General features: G+C 35.1%; 3 protein-coding genes across 11 annotated transcripts in view; all 3 read left to right on the top strand.

Annotated features, from left to right (window-relative positions):
* The first annotated feature begins 496 nt into the window (after window positions 1-496).
* Window positions 497-1,759, top strand: LOC120635382 (protein D2-like). Its single transcript, XM_039906388.1, has one exon. It carries the CDS (start codon window positions 1,172-1,174, stop codon window positions 1,730-1,732), a length of 561 nt encoding a protein of 186 aa, XP_039762322.1. The 5' UTR covers window positions 497-1,171; the 3' UTR covers window positions 1,733-1,759.
* The window catches only part of LOC120635379 (dynactin subunit 1), a 69,643-nt gene continuing 50,136 nt past the window's right edge, over window positions 528-20,034 (top strand). For 5 of the 9 annotated variants that reach the window (XM_039906379.1, XM_039906383.1, XM_039906381.1 and 2 more), the window contains exons 1-5: window positions 528-540; window positions 8,696-8,898; window positions 9,334-9,464; window positions 11,424-11,456; window positions 15,755-15,811. In XM_039906379.1, the coding sequence (XP_039762313.1) occupies window positions 8,722-8,898; window positions 9,334-9,464; window positions 11,424-11,456; window positions 15,755-15,811 (398 nt within the window). In that variant the 5' untranslated portion in view covers window positions 528-540; window positions 8,696-8,721. Of the gene's footprint in view, window positions 541-8,439; window positions 8,611-8,695; window positions 8,899-9,333; window positions 9,465-11,423; window positions 11,457-15,754; window positions 15,812-20,034 lie in introns of those variants that run through there. The other 4 variants (XM_039906378.1, XM_039906380.1, XM_039906382.1 and 1 more) reach the window with 4 other exon arrangements.
* On the top strand, window positions 1,897-2,731 carry LOC120635383 (eukaryotic translation initiation factor eIF1). Its single transcript, XM_039906389.1, has one exon. It carries the CDS (start codon window positions 2,041-2,043, stop codon window positions 2,371-2,373), a length of 333 nt encoding a protein of 110 aa, XP_039762323.1. The 5' UTR covers window positions 1,897-2,040; the 3' UTR covers window positions 2,374-2,731.

Genomic DNA, 20,034 nt, shown 5'->3' with positions numbered 1-20,034 from the left:
TTGTGGCGAAGTGTTAAACTGCTAGCATTAAAGATTTCTATTGAGGACATAATATAGATCTTGATTCTTATCTGTGCTTAATACTTTCAGAAATGGATACAAATACAATGGATGGAACACTGGAAGAGAAATGTGAATATCTGATGAACATTGTGGTTGAATCTCGCAAACAGTTTGGCAAGATGTGTGTGGACTACGACCAAAAAACATCTTTGGTGGAAAACAAAATGTTAAAACTTCAGCTTAAAAGTATAGCCACTTGCCGTTTCAAAGCAAAGAATATACCGGAAATAAACACAGATGAAATGAAAAACGATTTGGAAGACTTTACAAATGAAATTGTATCTACACAGAGGGTTGATGAACTGAGACAAAATGTAATGGACATGCAAAGCATAGTTTTGCAGTTTAAAAATGATGTGATTGGTCAGAAGTTGAAAAAACAAATGACAGCTGATGCATTATTAGCAGAGGCTAAAAAGAAACAATAAATAAAAAATTCTTAATTAATTTATGTAAAGGATGAATTTTAGTTATAAGGTTGCCTTTTCGATGCCTTTTTATATTAATTTTCTCTGCAGAGGTAAAAAAAATTTATATAAACATTGGTTGCATTTTGGAATATGAGTTTGTATTTATCATTGCTACCATTTTCAAACATCTATGTAGTAATATTGAGTTGTTATTGATGTTCTTACATATTTACGTATCATTTTAAAAGAAAAAAATCCGAAAAAAAACCAATATCTGTACAGTTAAATTTTTAATCTGTATTAATTTTAGTCCATTTGGGTTTGGTTTCCTAGGTTTTTTATTATCTGTAGTCTTAACATAGATTAAACATAAAGTACCATAGAGAATTTTTAATTTTCACCGGTTTTTTCAAAGAGTATATAAACCCTTTATGGTTTTCATAATATTTCGATCAGTTACAATAGTTTGTCCCGAACATCATAAAGTTACAAAATTAGAGTATATCTTAAAACAATGAAAAAGTTAAAACGTTAAAATTAGTAACGGTGATATTATAACCTCTTTTTAACAGTTTCCAAGCAACCAGTTGTTTGAATTTTAGTAATAATTTGACCAGCATTTAAACTCTTCCTAAAACTAGTTTTGTTTTGTATTGTGCAAGTAACTGATTAAATCTATTTATTATTATTTTATTTTAATGACTGACATAAAAAGTATTTTTAAACAACAATGCATAGTGCCAGATGTATTGACTACAGCCCCCTCGGATTTTATAAGCATCCAATATCCTAGTGGAGTTTCTGTCGACATCGGAAAAGAGTTAACTCCTACTCAAGTGAAAGATAAACCCAATGTAAAATGGGCAGCTAAAGATTCAGAATACTATACTCTTGCTTTAGTTGATCCTGATGCCCCGAGTCGAGAAAATCCAAAGTTTAGAGAATGGCATCACTGGCTTGTTGGGAACATTTTAGGTGGAGACATGAACAAAGGGGTAGTATTGTCTGACTACATCGGATCTGGACCGCCAAAAGGAACGGGATTACATCGCTACATATTTTTGGTATATAAACAACAGGATAAATGTGATTTCTCAAAGGTGCCTAAGTTGCCTAGTAATTCTGGCGATAAAAGAGGTAAATTTAATATCTGTAAGTTTGCCCAGCAGTTTAAATTGGGCACGCCGGTGGCAGGGAACTTTTTTTTGGCCAAATATGATGACTACGTACCAAAGCTGTATGCGAAGTTGAAAGGATAATAATTCTCTAAATCAGAAAAAAATATTAATCAAAAACCGATATTCATCAAAAAATGCCCATAGTTTATAGCAACATTTACGATAGAAATAAAAATGTCTATGGTCGATCGATAATTGTTTCCGCCTCCGCGTGACAATCTCATTTTTTTTGGTCAAGTCGCCATCATCCGCCATTACATTTTGGAGTTTGCGTAAATTGGTCGTCGCACTGTCCGCGTGCTAAAACCACATTAGCAGTGACATTTGAAAGTGTTCGTGCGTCGTATCGCAGCGTTTTGTTGGAACAAAGAGTAGTGACGTTCAATCGTATGTCCATCCAGAATCTCAACACATTCGACCCATTCGCCGATGCTATCAAAAGCTCGGAGGACGACGTTCAAGATGGACTAGTTCACGTCCGGATCCAGCAGCGGAACGGGCGAAAGACGCTAACGACGGTGCAGGGCCTTTCCTCGGAATATGACCTGAAGAAGATCGTGCGGGCATGCAAGAAGGAGTTCGCGTGCAACGGAACGGTCGTGGAGCACCCAGAGTACGGAGAGGTGCTGCAACTACAGGGCGACCAGCGCGAGAACATTTGCCAGTGGCTCACGAAGTCTGGGCTCGTGAAACCAGAACAGCTCAAGGTGCACGGTTTCTAGCCAGCCGGGTCAACAACTAACATGTCCTCCAATGTGACATCATCGTAGTTCTAAAGTTCTAATGAGAGCGTGCGCGTTTAACTTATAACCCTATCGAATATGTATTTAGAAAGTATCGACGTTTACAGAGAGTATCGTACCGAGGCATGCTTGCCTCGCGCCCTGTGCCTTGCTGTCTCCCATATTAATGTAATATATTAATGTATTTTGAATATCAACGCCGTCTTATCTCTGGACAGCTTTAGTTGCAGACAACGCTAAAGAAATAGCCAATAAAATCAACATTTTTGTTTTTGTACGACTAATTATAAATTGCTGTAATATTATGATGTCTCAATAAATTAAACATGTTTTTGTATGTGTGGCTTTCATTTTTGCCTCAGTGGCGTCCTGTAACGGTATTGTGAAAGTATGACACGACTAGTTTGAGGATTCAATCAAGTTTCGCTTTGAGGTGCTTTTTTTTTTTTTTATAAAATTAACTGCAGCTCTGAGTTCTAGTCTTCATTGCGCTACTCTTAAACTTGGGGATTTTTTGTTCTTTATTAGTACTTTTCACTTTAATTTGTTGAATTTTTAAATCATTATACAAATAAAACTAATTATAATAAGAATCAAACTTTATTGACTTCTTAAACTTCGTTTCGATGCGCAGAATTAAATATTCGGTAGGTATTAGCTAATCAGCGAGACTAAAGTTTAAATCTAAGAAGATGTTTATCCAGAGTCCCAAATTGGATAAAGGACAAAAAAACCATAGTTTTACGAAACATGATTTTAGGCAACTTTAGCCACCAGAGCGTTTTAAATAAGTACCTACCTATCTATATGATATCCATCATTATCATCGCCCTCTTTTCGAAGGAAGTTTGACCTTAAGCAAAGAGTATGCAAACCGGAATGCCAAATTCAGCACGTTTTTGTCGGGAGGGGTAATTAGCCCCGTCGGACCAGACCGGAATATATTCCCAAATAGCTCCCGCCTGAATCGAACCTGGGACCTACCCTTATAAGACCATAACGCTCACCACTGCGCCACGTAGGTCGTCGGACGCCAAGGATATTTTTCCATCCTAATTAATATTTTAAATGCGAAAGTTTGTTTCTGTACGTTTGTTGATTTGTCCTTCCACCCCAACTCAGCAACCAATCAACTTGATTTTTGACTCTATAATTAATTAGTTATATTATAAACAATCAATGCCAATTGCCAACTAAAGCGTTGACAACGCAGACTACTAATAAAATAGTTATTTATGGTTTTGACCTCCCTGACGCAGCTCAGTAGTGAGTGATTCTGCTTTTCCGTTTCCGCTTGCCTCGGCAGAGACAACTTAGGGATTTATAATTTTTTCAAATGTTTTAAATATGGTCTGACGTATGACGGAATTGTTGAAAAGTTCTATAAAAGTCCGCGACAACTTTTTGTCTATCTTCCAAGGTTGACACATACGCGGATAAATTCGCGGGGGATCACTAGTTTGCGATATTAGTATAAATTACTTTAATTAAAATCTACGTAAGGTCTGCGAATAGTATGATAACAATTTGTAGCTCGGTTACAAGGTTCCGCAATACAAAATGGCGCCAATTGAACGTGCGTCTTTACGATAAAGATGGGGAATACGTCACGCCCGTGACTCATAAATAAGCATTCAGACGACTGAGGTCACACTACCAGAAACGTCCGATTATGTCACTACGTTATATTAAAATGCTTTAGCAATTTCATTGGCGCAGAATTTCTGTTATTCCTTGAGATTATTATGTTTATTTTTGCTTGGTTTTTTATTATTCCACACTACAATCTCACCCAGTAGGGCTAACATAGGAATAACGTTGACGTGGCCACCTGCCACAGCATGGCAAAAGATTGAAGTTTATATTACAAGTATAATTTATTGTTACTTGTGCGTCAATGCTCGAAGAGTTGATAAAACTGGGAGAAAATAAAATTTTATCCTTCCTCGGGTAGAAAAATATCCCGTCAGAGTTCAGCTAGCTGTGTTCGTGGTAATTGCAGTCTTAAGACTAGTTAGCCTAGTTAGGGAGATGCATTTATTATTACACACTAGTGTACCCAGCCCGCTGCGCCGGGTTAGATTTTGCTAACTAATAAACTTACATCATTAAATTTTTAAGTCTCATAATATATTAAATCATTTATTTCTCTCCGTATTCATTTTCTTCTATTGCCTTCTCGCGCGGGTGAAGATCATTATCTACACCCATGTACACCCAACAATAGAATATCATCATAGTAAATAAAAGCTGTATTTGACAGTTTGACAGTTCAAAAATAGGAGTGCTCCGATCGTCACCAAACTTTACAGGATTACTCGCCAGGTCAATCCGGAGATTCCCTGAAAGTTTCATTGAAATCGGTCCAGCCGTTTCGAAACCTATACGGAACATACCGACACACTTTCTCTTTTATATATATAGATAGATATACTCCTAATTGGTTTCTATACGGTATCGTACCGGAACGCTAAATCGCTTGACGTTATAAATTCTTAAAATTGGCGCCAAAATCATAATATAGTATGATTAAAAATAAATAATAGGTTATCCTTTCTAATATTAGAAATGAGAAAAAACACTTCCAATAGTTAAAATAAGTTTGGATAGCCCTGCTTTATAAAGTTTTAGGTAATATAAAAAAATTTTTTAGTTTTTTTTTTGTCTCTACAATTAGGAAGCTCTTGACTGCAATCAGACTGTTTGGGGTATTGAACCCCAATTGGTTTCAATTCGTCTTTCTTGTTTGTTTGTCCTTCACGGCCGACCTAGCTCATCCAATCAACTTCATGTTTGCCAAATAAGTTAGTAACAATATCAGCTAAGAGTAATTAACAATTAAATAGTTCAAACAAACTAAAAAAACACGCTTGGTATAAAAAACTAAACAAATTTATTTCTTTTAGTTTATTCATAATAGCGATCTTTTTTGGTTTTTCTTGATCTATTATTTTTATTAGAGCAAAATTAATCGGTAACCCATCCACTATTAGAGATAAAATATATTTTTTTTATTCAGTGTGCCCGTCTCTCGAAATGCAAGTTCTAATTATTATTTAAAACAGGCCATTAAAAAGTAATAGCTAACGCCCTCTACCATCTAGTAGCTTAATGTTTTCTGTGGAATTTGTTAGGTACGCGAACGCCATAGGTTTTTTACATTTAGGTCTAGATGGCGCTGTAGTAATTAGTAAAAAATCTTATTTTTTATAGTGAAAATTGGAATAATCTTTTCAGATTAGTGTATTGTCATCGGTCCTCGATATGTCTACAAAGTTTGAAAGAAATCTGACCGTTTAAAGTGGATCAAAATCGCGCCCAAAGAAGTCGGTTACAAACAAACATACAAGTGAAGCTAATATAAAGCGTGTAATATGGTAAACGCACAAGCATGTAGGTAACTTCATCATAAAAATTCTGCAGCTATATGATTATTGCCTCGTACATTTCTGTTTTGTTTTAATTTAAGTTCTGTTTTTTGTATAAGTTTTCAAATTCTTTTCTTTCTTTAAATCGTGCGAACTTGCACTTGTATTTTTTAGTAATTGTGTTTACACTATAACTTTGGGTTCTTCAGTGATGTAGTTCCAAGGCAAGTTTCGATGTATAATCTGTTGGCAAACCTAATAAATAAAATAAATAAATATTCACTATCGGCCCATTACAAGGCACGGGTCTCCTCCCATAATGAGAAGCGTTAAGGCCGTAGTCCGCCACGCTGGCCCAGTGCGGATTGGTGGACTTCACACGCCTTTGAGAACATTATGGAAGTCTCTCAGGCATGCAGGTTTCCTCGCGATGATTTCCTTCACCATTAAGGTAAGTTATATTTTGATTAGTAAAAACGCAAATAACTTAGAAAATTTAAAGGTTGGCTGGGATTTTAACTTAAGCCCCGAAAGCGAAGCTAACTCCTAACCACTGCGGTATAGCTTTGCTTATTTAAAATGAATGTAGATTTAGAAAATAATTTCGATTTTTTTCCTTTTTCATAATTTAGTATAACTAGTGATTCGTCACGTGTCTTTTTGTGTATTTTTATAGTTTGTATTTTTATTTAGCGTCGACTTGAATAGTTGCTATGCATGTTGTAGCTACCTAAAAGTTGAATCATATTTGTTGTAGGTATATTTGTTTAGGCTATAATCATATATCAATGTATTGCACTGACCTCTATTATACTATTCAGTGGTAACATTTAATTCTGTTAGTTGTGCTTGGAATAAATAAATATACGGCTGTACGGTAATATTCCTTTGCCTTTTCCCTACGGGTAAGAACAAAGAGGAAAAAAAAATTAATACCGTTAAATCGATTTTGATTTTGCTTTTTTTGTTTGAAATGTGAATTAATCGGAAGTATTTTTAGCTATGTTTGATGAAAATTGGTTCTCAATAGCCGCGGCGATATTCGAAATTACGTATTTTTTCACGACTCCCTCAATATGGGTATTGAATAAAAGGGCTTGACTAGTGGAATACTAAAAACTATGTCAAATTTCGAATCCAATATGCCGCAAACCACAAAATGGCGAATTGCATTTTTGTATCACAAACTGGTAGAACAATATACACAACTTTGAAAGTCGGGGATTTTTTTTTAATTTATAATTTTTATATTATATCCGTGTTTACTAGCAATGAAACACTTCTACAATATTATTAGAATGAGAAGGTAAATTTTGCCACCAGACACAAGGTTATAATAGCTCAGGTAGGAAGTCTGGCAGTCCGCCCGAGTAACTAAGTAACCTTAAGGATCAAAATAAACAGATAAACATGTAAAACGTATTAATATGATAACCATATAAATGAGGTCACGACGCAGTTTATACCTATAGCACCTACGTAAGCAATTTAATGTTATTATGGTGCAATGCACTCGAAATATTACGCTATTTGTGTGTAGCGTAGCCAGGCGTCCGGATAAATCCGGACATAGTCAGGCCAATTATTTCGTGTCCGGCCAAAAAATCAAAATAATTAGTGAAATTGGCAATTCATGATTACTGATTTTTTTCTGGTTTAAAACCATACCAAATACCTTGCCCTTTAACAGGTTAGGCCCTCTCCCATCTTCACTTACCACCAGCGCCAGGTGCAGTCAAGGAACTTGTAGTGGAATAAAATAAGTTTATTTTTCACTTTGATACCCACTCGCTTAACTAAATTAATCTATGGCTCCGTCTGATGCAAATTCCCAATCTTTAAAACTTAGGTTAGTATTTAAAAACACTGATGTCTAAATAAAAGTACAATGTTCTTTGAAAAATTCGTACCGACTAAAACGATATATGTTTCAGTTTACAACAGTTAAGAATTTTTTATAGATATAGATACTGGGTACATTAACAGCGGCGAACACATTGGATCAGATCATAAACATCTGTAGAATCAGGGTTGATGCAGGGCTAGCACGGGCCGAAACAAAAATGATATGCCTCGATTATATCCCCTGACAAGGAATATATGTATTTATATCTTTGTAACTACTTTTTTTTCTTTGGTGTACAATAAAAGTGTATTCATTCATTCATTCATTCATTCATAATAAACGTGTCCACATATTATGACACATGAATATGTTGTAGGAGAAGTTTACCCTAGTTTATTATTACAGGTACATATATTATTTGGATATTATTTCCGCTTGTGCGTCAGCGCTCTGAGAGTATAAATCTGTGGGAGAAGATAAATTTTTATACTTTCCCCAGGGATATAATTGTATACTGCTCATGTTAGCCGTGCAGTTGGTTTAGCAAGAAATTGCGTTGGTACGTCTCGGACGGCACCGAAAAAATTTTTGCTAGCACAAGGAATAAAAGGCTGCTTGAAAACCGGCATCATTTAGTATAATTTAAAAATAATTATATACTTAACGACCTTAGCATGTGTATTTATTAATTTGCCTAAGAACAATTTCCTAATTTATCTTTTTCATAAGATCTACTAACCCAGTAATTTGAAAAACTACATCTTTGCAAAAACAAAACGGTTTGATGATTTCATCTTTTGACACTGACAATGACATTTGACGTTTCAATTATTGACTAAAAATCCGTCTTTCTGTTGCACTTTTACTCTAATGCAGCTATTTTTCTCATTATAAATGATTAAAAAATACATTTAATTTCATAATATGTTACTGAAGCAACTCCCAAGTTAAACAGCATACCGTATAGCAGTATTTTTTTTAAAATACCGACTATTTTATAAGGTATCATCGCATAGCAACTTTAGAAAATCATATTTGTATACTCTATTTATTGTGTAAATTAAGTGAAAATTATTGCATTTTGCAGTTATTGAGTTATCCTGGGTGCGAAATATGTCGGATAGACATTTGACCCTTGGCCAACGGGTTATAGTAGTGGGAAAAGAGGTGAAAGGTTCGATTGCCTATGTCGGATACCCCACCTTCGCTACTGGCAAATGGATCGGTATAATTTTGGACGAAGCTAAAGGAAAGAACAATGGGACTGTACGTGGTCATGCATACTTTCGAGTAAGTAGAATAAATTCGACTTTACATTCCCAATGGTGCTACCCCACAAACAGTTTATAATAATAATTCAATATTTAGTAACACATTAAAATTTACTAACAGATACTGTGATAGCCTGGCTTCCTTCAGCTTCCCTTTCGCGCGGACTGAGTGCCTGGCATTCAACTCTTTCTAGTTTACACTGATATTTGATTTTAAATTTACACTCTTAAATATCACTTACTCTAATGGTGAAGGAAAATATCCTGAACTCTCAGACATGCAGGTGTTCAAGATCATTCTGCATAATGTGTGTAGTTTACCAAACTGTACTTATTCTTTTTTTCTTTTATAGCTGCAACTCTGCAATCTGTCTTTAGATATTAGGCCATTCTTCTGTGGGTTAAGGTATAAACCGAACAGCCAAAAAAATTAATTTCCTATCTAAACTTTCAGTGTGAAGACAACTATGGTGTATTTGTGCGTCAAACTCAAATCCAGCTGCTGGATGCGGAGGACAATCCCATGGAGACCTCTATGACCACATCGACCGAAGAGGCAAAGCCTTCTAACCGTAGGCTTAGCAGGTAATTTATTCATTGCTAACTTTCCTAACTAACTATCGCTTTAAGTAGTCAATGTGTTAGATTAATTTAACATTTTTAATTACAAAATTAGGTGTAATAAATAATGAATGGGTGTATACTACTATAATTTAATAAATTGGGTTTAATGTCCATAGAGTTTATGTTGCATAACATAAAAAGAGATCTGACAGTTTGAGTGCTTTGGCCAATTTTTACAAATTAAATTAGAGTCACTGTGTTAAACTTTACTTTCGTGTTATGGCATAACATGTATTGGAGGTGGGTTTTTCTATCTTGGAGTGTATGCCAGTTTCACACCCTGGTAGACCCCATCACTGACGAAATTTGAGGATTTTCACAAGGTTGGAAGGTTATCGCAGTTAAAAAATTTATTTAATATCTAATAGGAATATATATGATAGGATTTTAGATTTTTCAATATGCTGTAAGTTATGTGTGTAAGGAAATTAGTAATAGTCTTAACATTTTTATTGTGTGTTTAAGTTTATTAAGATTTAATTATTGTTGTTATATATAGAGAGAAATGATTGTTAAGTGAAATAGTGTTTTATATTGAAACCATCATGTGTAGTATGTGACTCGAGTTGTTCATTTCATCTTGATGTTAGCGATTAACACATTCAATATAACTTTTTATTTTAGATTCATATTTGGTTAATGTGATGTTGACAAACGAATTTAATGATTTTTTTAGTTTTTCTTTAATTAAATATTTTAAGGGTGCATTCCAATTAGTCACAACAGGCCGCCTAAGAGGCGCGTGGCTCTACCATTTTACAGCAGTTGATGTTTAGCGAAACCAAATAATAGTTTTGCCGGCTAGCAAAAATATATATATCCTGGTTTATTAATGAATTCCGGTCAGTAAAACTTAGAAACACAGAAGAATATGTTGCTATATATAATGCTGCTCAAAAATGCCCCCTAACGAAAACATAGCCTCGGCGGGAGTGGCTTATGAGATTCGCCTAGCATGTGTTTAGTTCACTAATCACTATGCTGGCAGATTTAACAGTCTGCCAATCACTACTGGCCCCGTGCTGCTATGACATACAGTAGAACCAATCATGTATTTTCCGATTCAATTCACGTTATAGACTGATCGGTAAACGTCTGAGGAATGTCAATTTTTAAAAAAGGGCAACATGTATGTTGAACTTTGGAAGTCCAAAGTGATTCATTTTGCATACGTTGCGGAAGTTGATTTACAATAATTTATTAAAAACCAACTACATATAACTATGATTGATTTAAAATAAATCTTAATCAATACGAACATTATAAATGAAGCATTGAAGCTTGCATCCCGGAGGACATTTTTTGTCTAACCACTTTACGAATCGTTATATCGTTGAAATAACCCATGCTGCTTGTAAGGTGTCATAATTTAAACGGACCAGCGCTGCTTACAACTTGATGGCTAGTTTGAATTTACCCTTATTGTAAACGAGATTGGAAAATATTCTTTCCTTTATAAGAATCTCACGAAAATTTCTTTCGGAAATATCCTATGATAAAAATATCACATTAGCCTAGATTAACAATTATGAAAATAGAAAATCGAAAACATATTATTTATAAACATGCCCAATATTGCCCAACCTAACAGATTGTTAGCTTTTTTTGTTTTTTTTTATCGTGCGTAAATCCTCATAGATACCTCTCGCGCTATATTTAAAACTTAAAATAATAGGTTGGATGTCTTGTACAAATATGTAGGGTATTTTTTTTCACTTCTGGGTATTTTTTTTTTAATTTATTGATACACAAGCACAGGTGGATCTTCCGTTGTCCACAATATTAGATCAGGTGGATACCGGTGGCGCCATCTAGTTCGTTAAAGTGGTGGCCACGACAATGGCGGAATCAGTTTCGATTTTCTATTTCCATCAGCATCACCTAGACATCCTAACTGATAGTGTGTTTCTTTCTCGCTAGTATAACTGTGGCCCAGCGGTCTAGGCCGACGACGTAAGTATGCCACGAGTAGAATATGCACTACGCTTAAAGCTTCGCGCACCGAACGCTTTTTATGTGAATTAAAAAAAAATTGTTTACTTTTAATTTATTGTGTTTTTTCGTACAGTCGAGTCGTTTGGCGCCAATTTATACATTTTTTTTTAAATTGTTGACAAATGACTCCAATGCAATAATTCATGTTAATGTTTCTTTTTTTATTTAAAAATCCTCTACTCTATACCTCCCTAACATCAAAATACATGTAAGAGTAAAATGTTCAGTACTTTTATTACATTATGCATTAGCGTCATTTTGAGCTTAGTGTCATTGTTTTATTTAACATTAGCGTCATTTTTGTTACTAGAAATGACGCGATTGCTAACTATCACAAGAGATTTGATATATAGTATTAGTATCATTTTTGTTTTTAGAAATGACGCGATTGCTTAACTATTAAAATAATGTTAACCTATACATATGTAGTATTAGTGTCGTTTTTGTTATTAGAAACGAAGCGATTTAGAGTTTTGACATATTTTTTATTAGTGTAATTTTTGCAGTTGATGTAGAATGCCACTATTCAGTTCAGGCGATCCTGCTTTCCGAGTCCAAGGCCGTGGGTTCGATTCCCACAACTGGCAAATGTTTGTGTGATGATCATTAATGTTTTTCAGTGTCTGGGTGTTTATATGGATATTATTAGTATTTATATACATAAAATTATTCATTAATCAGTCATCTTAGTTACCATAACGATAACGGTGGCGATGTGTGTATTGTCGTAGTGCGTTTATTTATTATTTATTTTAATCCAGTACGAGTTATAAAAACATAAGTGTAGGCTTTTTATAACTCTTACAGTGCCTATCCTTAAATTTATTTATAACTAGTACTGGAGATTTTTATCATTTTATATAATCTGCATACCCTGTGCATACCCTGTGCATACCCTGTGCATACCCTGTGCATACCCTGTGCATACCCTGTGCATACCCTCTATGCACGCCGCTGCATTCAGTTGATAATTTCTTATGCAGTTGTCATATTATAAGATAGTAATTTTAATTATAGGTTATGACAGATATATTTAAATACTAGCTGACCCGCGCAACTTCGTCTGCGTCAAATACAGTTAATTTTTTTTTAAACAACTACACCCGTCGTAACTTCTAAACGATAGGTCCAATTTGAACAATTTAAAGAGGAATTTACAGGTACATAATCAATTGTAACTGTAAAACTATTTATTTGGATAAAGATCTGATACGAACGTCAAAATCTTAAGATTTTACCCGTGTTTTGATTGACAAATTATAACAAAAAGCGGTTTTTGTGCCTTAACAGTTAGACATTTAGCTTCCCAGACTTTTTTTTAAAAGTAATAATGATTACTGTCCATCAGTGACGGCCGAGTGGCGCAGTGGGCAGCGACTGCTTTCTGAGTCCAAGGTCGTGGGTTCGATTCCCACAACTGGAAAATGTTTGTGTGATGTTTTTCAGTTTCTGGGTGTTTATCTGTATACTATAAGTATTTATGTGTATTATATTCATAAAAAAATATTCATCAGCTATCTCAGTACCCATAACACAAGCTACGCTTACTTTGGGGCTAGATGGCGATGTGTGTATTGTCTTAGTATATTTATTTATTATCAATCCATACATACATAAATCCATCCATCCATCCATCCATACCTCCATACTCACAAACTTTCGCATTTATAAAATAAGTAAGATGGTACGCATGCATTCGATCGTTGTCCCATATTACTTGCTGTTATTTGTGAAGAGTTATGTCCTTTATCTCCGACAATATTTATCAGATCTTCATTAAAATTACACAACACACACTTTCAAATAAAAAAAGAATTATATAAATCGGTTCAAATTTAACGGAGTAAAATTGATGATGTTGACCCGGAATATCAGCTACCACTACACCAAATTTTATTTAAATCCGTTCAGTAGATTTCACGTGATGCCCGGACAGACAGACAGACAGACAAAAATTTAATAAAAATCTGTTTTGGACTCAGTATCCATTATAAAGCATCCCCCGGTCAAAATTTTCAAAATATATTAAATGTACAGAAATCTTTCAGTTACAGTTTTATTATAAGTATAGATAATGTTTTCAAAAAAGGTACCCAAACTAGAGAGTTTATTTATAATGCATTATATAATACCAGCTGTTGCCTTCTTTTTGGTTTATCATGAATCCTGCGGGAACCGTACATTTTTCCGTACATTTTTATTTTTAATCACCCTATAATCTATGTCCATTCCAAAATTCAGTCAAATTGGTTCAGTAGTTATTGCGTAGGAACAAACATACATCCATCAGTTTTGTCTGGTGGGAGGCTTTGGTCGTGGCTAGTTACCACCCTATCGACAATGACGTGCCGCTAAGCGATGTAGTGTTCCGGTGCGATGTCGCGTCGAAACCGATTAGGGGTATCAGTACCATGATCCCTAACAGGTTAACCGGCTACCATCTTAGACTGCATCACCACTTACCACCAGGTGTGATTGCAGTCAAGGGCTAACTTGTAATGTAATAAAAAAAAAGTTTGTCAAAAAAAATCTTTATTCAAGTAGGCCCATAGGTGGCACTTTTGATGCGTACATTACATGAGAATTACACGGTAGTGAGATGATGGCGATAATCATATTCGTAAACTTAAAACTAAAGCTACGAGGGTTCCAAACGCGTCCTGGTCTAAGAAGAAGCCCACAACAAACTTAGCAGGGTGTTTTTTTTTGTTTATCACCATCTCACATTGTCATTTAATATTATTAGAAGAGCAACATGGTTAGATCCATTATTCACTTCCAAGCTTTTTTATCGATTACGTAGTCCTTTATACTATAATAGGACTTTTCTATAAGCTTACGTTTAATACAAACTTTGAACTTTTTAAGGGACATCTCCAAGGTGACATTGGGTAGTTTATTGTAGAAATCCTAACTAATGAATCGGTAAACTTGATTTTCAACATACAGAAAGTTGTAAGGCCGGAGAGTAAGATAGGCTACTTTTTATCCCAAGTTAAAAAACGGTTCCCGCGTGATTTGTAAAAAACCGTAATGTACGCGGACGGAAAACGCGACAAACTGTTTTTCATAAAAAATTTTGCTACATAGTAGTTTCGTTATTTCGCAGTAGGTTAAAGACCGTACCGATGTATTACATTATTTATTATTTTGATTAACATCAGTGCGCGCACGAAACTAGAAAGTGTTGGACGAATGCAATTGCACAGCTCATTGTAACACGATAACTAAAAGGTGAAACAAAAAATGTGTGTGCGTGTAACCTCACAATCGCTTGCGACAGGCGTAAATCTCGCGATCATTGCTGTCAAACGTCAATCAAACGTGACAGGCAAGACTGCAAGATTTTCGCCTTTCGCAAGCCTGCCGTGAGATACGTAATCACCCTGCGGATCTATATATTAAAATGGAACCATTTCCCAATGACCCCTTTTCAAATAAAAAAAGAATTTTAAAATTAGTGAGTTACGCCAGAGCGTACCTACCATGCATAAAAAAAAAGAGTGTGCGATTATATAAAAATAAATATAAATTAAGCTCATTTCTTTTGGCAGAGGGGACGCAAGTGTTCGACGATTTTACACCATAACGCCGTCAAATGATAACCGATTTAAATAAATACTTTTGTACTTTAGAGGTTATAATATCTGTTTAATTTTGCCCAAATTTCGTGTAGATCTGATGAATGTGATTGGAGATAGAGGACAGAACTCCTGAGCGGATGGCAGCAAACCCGTCATTTGAGGCTTAGCGATACTGAATACTTTAAAAACAAAATCAAACGCTGACGAAGTCGCGGGCAATAGCTAGTATTTATATAAACAATAAATTGTTTTAAATACGTATATAATATAGATACAATCTAGATATAATAATATATACATATTACCTGTGGCAGAAAACCTTAGTGCGTTCAAGCCAATGACTAAGGAGGTATAGGATCTTGTATAACTCCGAAAAAAGGCGACCCTACTCAAGTATGATGTGAATACTAAAATGGCGATTTACGCTGCCAATTCGCGTCAAACGTCGTAAACCAATTAACAGTTAAAATCCTGCTCAATAATGAAATACATTTTCAATGATCATATTTATTATTTCTTGGTTTGTGTACACTTTAATGGCGAATTGCACGCTCGAGCTACACGCCTATTGTATCTTGGAGCCTTAACATTCCTTAATCATTGGTTCGTGCACACTGCTGCCATCTAGTTGTCATAATAATAATGTGTCTAACATGTTGGGAATTGAACAAGGGTGCGGCGGAAGGCGTCTCCCGCGCAGACAAAAACTGGAAGTCTCTCGATGTCGAGGTAACATTTAACACACATGCGTTCACGCTCAGGTGGATTGGCATATTCGATTTGGCACGACCAACCGATCCGAAGCAATTACAACACTACTAACCACCATGATTGTTTCTGTGTGTTCCGGTCTGAAGGGCTTGGTTGCCGGTGTAATTACAGGCACATGAGCAGCGGCATGCACTTCTTACATGCACAAAAGCACTGCCTACCCTAAAATTTATAAATAACTATTATAAGGCAGGATTTTTGCCGTTTTATGCCATTTTCTTGCTGTGTGCAAAACCTGGTAAGAAAGCCAGTGCACGCCACTGCACATCAGCCTTAAAATCTACCCTTCAGGTTGATGGGCACAGGGTGGCACTTTTGTAGGACGCGTTCCTTGCATACCCTGCGACTTACCTAGGTGGTACCCATCTCCTTGGTCCATCAATTGCTATTAAAAAAGCTTAAGCTGGATTTTATTGCCATAAGCTCGGCAATCAGTTCGGAAACCTTTGCATTTCGGGTCGGGTGGTTCGGCACAGTTCGTAATATTTATGCCCGATAATAGCACAACTGGAACAATGCTGATCGGCAAAACCCGACCGGCGTAAATCTGTAGACTTTTACCGCACCGCTCTCAGCTCTGCTTAAACGCATGATATACGAGTACGTTCGCTTATAATCCCGAACGTTATTCTACGGCAGTGCCGATCCATGCCGATCCACCTAAGTGTGTAACACTTCTTACTAATAAACTTTGTTTAGCTTTAGAACGTTTGTTTCTTTCTTCCGGGCGTTAAGTTCCAGACATTTTTTTTTTCATATCTCGATATACAATGTTTATTCGTAAGATATACTTAGTTTAAGAATTATTTATAGAATGCACTGTATATACTTAAGCACGAATGTTATGATTAAGGTGACTACACGCTGATACATGCTCGAGGAGTTTTAGACAATCGACTTATAATAAAGGCGCACGTGAGCGCGTAGGTCAAAGTTTACAGTTACTCAGCCCACCTAGTAATTTTTAGTACGAAAACGAAATCGCTTAGCTTTCAAAATAAAAGATTATGAATATTCTTTTAATCATTTTTTATTATGAATGAAGAATTATGCGGCTTTGAAGATTGAGCGTATATAATTGAGTGAACTTAAAGACGTCGAACATGTACGTGCGTGTAGGTATAGCATTAGCTCTAAAATGTAAGTGTTATTTTGGTGTTTGTTTTTTTTTGCTAAATTAGTTCTATAACCAAGACTGTTAAACCAGTATCTATTTTTTTATATATATTAAATCTTGACTAGATTATTTAAAACTGCACCTATCCACCGATCACATAAATGATAAATGTTGTAAAAATAAAATATGCTTAAGATGAATTTCAATAAGATTAAGGTTAGATTGGACCATTTAAGTTGGACAATATTTAATCGATTCGTCCAAATATTTATTTAACCCTAAAGGGGTTCAAATATTCAAAGTTCAAATGCTAAATTCAAATATTTTTTTAGTTTATTCAAGTAGCCCGTAGATGCCACTTTAAATGCATTCATTTAATACAAAATATGTACATAGTAGATATATGCGTAGTGATGCAAGTGACAATATTCTAAATCCAATATAGTATAGCATAAGAAAAAAAATTGAAAAATTTTCTGGCACAATAAACAAAAATCGAATGTAGTTAGTTATTTTGTTATTATTCTCTTTATATGTTATATTTATATACACATTATTTATTTTTTAGTTTTTTAATTAGTGTAAATAATACGTATTTGTTGTAGAAATTTCTTCAGTACAGTAGGGTAAAAGTGTGTACGTATTTTTTGGACTTCGTGTATCGAAACACGGTAATGTCAGAGTGAAATGAACCTTAATCTCTACGTTTTAAAGCTCAAAATAATTCACATACTACAGCCAGAGCTGTTGCCAGAATGTTTGTAGTACAGAATTTGCGACTTTAAAGTGACTGGTATTAGGTTCATTTTATTTTAAAGACTTCCCGCTTTCAAGCTTGCAATTATAAGAGCTTAAGATTGTACTTCTTAGCTAGTCATGTTTTCTTGTAATTCAATACATTATTACGATGTGTATGTATCCAAGTTTTTCTTACGCATATTTTAAAGTAAATAGTTACTATTTACTGAAAATTATGTTTTCAATAGTTTCTTTTCGGAGTTATGTGGGTCGTTATAAGCAATCAAATATAACTTGCTTTAACGGTGAAGGAAAACATCGTTAGGAAACCGGCAGGGTGCTTACGTATCTCGCGACAGGCTTGCGACAGGCGTAAATCTTGCAATCACCGCTGTCAAATGTCACTTTTCCATACAATAAATAAACAAAAGTGACGTTTGACAGCAGAGATTGCAAGTTTTACGCCTGCCGCGATATACGTAGTCACCCTTCCGTATGTTTGCGCGTTCTATCAAGTTCTTAAAGGAGTGTGAAGTCCACCAATCCGCACTTGGCTAGCGTGGTGGAGTACGGCATATTCTCTTCTCTTCTCATATGAGAGGAGACCCGTGCCATGTAGTGGGCAAATCAAAAGAAGAAGAAGAAGTCTTTATTGCACATGCAAATAGAAAGCTAGGTTAAAAAAAACATAGGATAACACAAAATATATGAGCAAAGGCGTCCTTATCGCCTGAAGGGCAAAGGCGTCCTTATCGCTTCAGACAACCTTTGGGTGAAGAAACATATAACATAAAACGGGACAGTGCAATAACCAAATTACCCAAAAGAGTTGGTAGTGATGCTATATCAAAAGACGAAAAGAAATTTGTATGATCTTATATTTTTGAATCATAATTTACACTAAAAAGTAACGAAAAAATTTAACGCCTTTTTTGAAATTGAAAAAATTTGAATTGAATATTTTTTTTAATAATGTACAAAAAAAAATTATGCGAATCTTCCTATATATACAGTAATTTGCTTATTTGTAAATTAAAAAAAAGTATATGTAATCTATGTAATGTTGTATGTGGCACGGTTGTTGTATGTTGTATGATATATTATATACTTTGGCTTTTTTTTCGTATCACTAAGTTGTATAGTTTTTTATATATTACACTATAATTACCGGATCAAGCGGATGGCTCACCAGAATCAAAGTGGCGTGTTATTTAAATATTGGATACATATACAATATATATCTTATATATATATTTCTTGTGTGCGGGTGTATGTCACTGAACTCCTCTTAGACGGCTGGACCGAACGAATTGAATGAATTTAATGGTATACGTTTGGGTGGCACCCTGGATGGTTTAGATTCTATTATTATCTATATATATATATTTCTTGTGTGCGTGTGTATGTCACTGAACTCCTCCTAAACGGCTGGACCGATTTGAATGAATTTTTTGGTATGCGTTTGAGTGGCGCTCTGGATGGTTTAGAGTAACAAATTAGCCCGACAGATGGCGCTGTGGTCTGCTGGTTATCTTTATATATATATTTCTTCTGTGCGTGTGTATGTCACTGAACTCCTCCTTAACGGCTGGACCGATTTTGATGAATTTTTTGGTATGCGTTTGGGTGGCACCCTGGATGGTTTAGATTCACAAATTAGCCCGACAGATGGCCCTGGGGTCCGCTAGTATATATATATATACAACGTGTAACAGAATTACGAAATAATATTAAAAGATGCATATGTATATTTCATAAGGAATCACCCGGTAAAAATATTAAATCAAAACAAGCATATTTATTTTACCATACAATTTAATCCAAAACATTCCAAGTGTTTACTTGTGACAACCCTATTGAAGATAAAATATCGACACGTGCATAGTACTTACGCTACGCAACGCGTACCTATTACAATGGCGGTAGTCACGTGATTTTAAAAATGTTGCATGTGATGTTAGGGTGGTATCTTATTTCTCTCAGTAAAAACTTTATAAATAATAAATAAATAAATATACTACGACAATACACACATCGCCATCTAGCCCCAAAGTAAGCGTAGCTTGTGTTATGGGTACTGAGATGGCTGATGAATATTTTTATGAATTATATACATAAATACTTAGAAAATACATATAAACACCCAGACACTGAAAAACATTCATGCTCATCACACAAACATTTTCCAGCAGTGGGAATCGAACCCACGGCCTTGGGCGCAGAAAGCAGGGTCGCTGCAAACTGCGCCAATCGGCCGTCAAACTTTGGCAGTGGTTTACTCAAAAACTATTAGGTTTTCGGTGTCACAGATTATATTGTCTCAGAG

The sequence above is a fragment of the Pararge aegeria genome, chromosome 26 (assembly GCF_905163445.1).
Source record: "Pararge aegeria chromosome 26, ilParAegt1.1, whole genome shotgun sequence".
Taxonomy (NCBI): domain Eukaryota; kingdom Metazoa; phylum Arthropoda; class Insecta; order Lepidoptera; family Nymphalidae; genus Pararge; species Pararge aegeria.
This window is presented reverse-complemented; position numbering and strand designations above follow the sequence as displayed.

Bases quoted from the DNA above. Each gene is read 5' to 3' on its own strand.
- LOC120635382 (XM_039906388.1), top strand. From the start codon at position 1,172: ATGACTGACATAAAAAGTATTTTTAAACAACAATGCATAGTGCCAGAT.
- LOC120635383 (XM_039906389.1), top strand. From the start codon at position 2,041: ATGTCCATCCAGAATCTCAACACATTCGACCCATTCGCCGATGCTATC.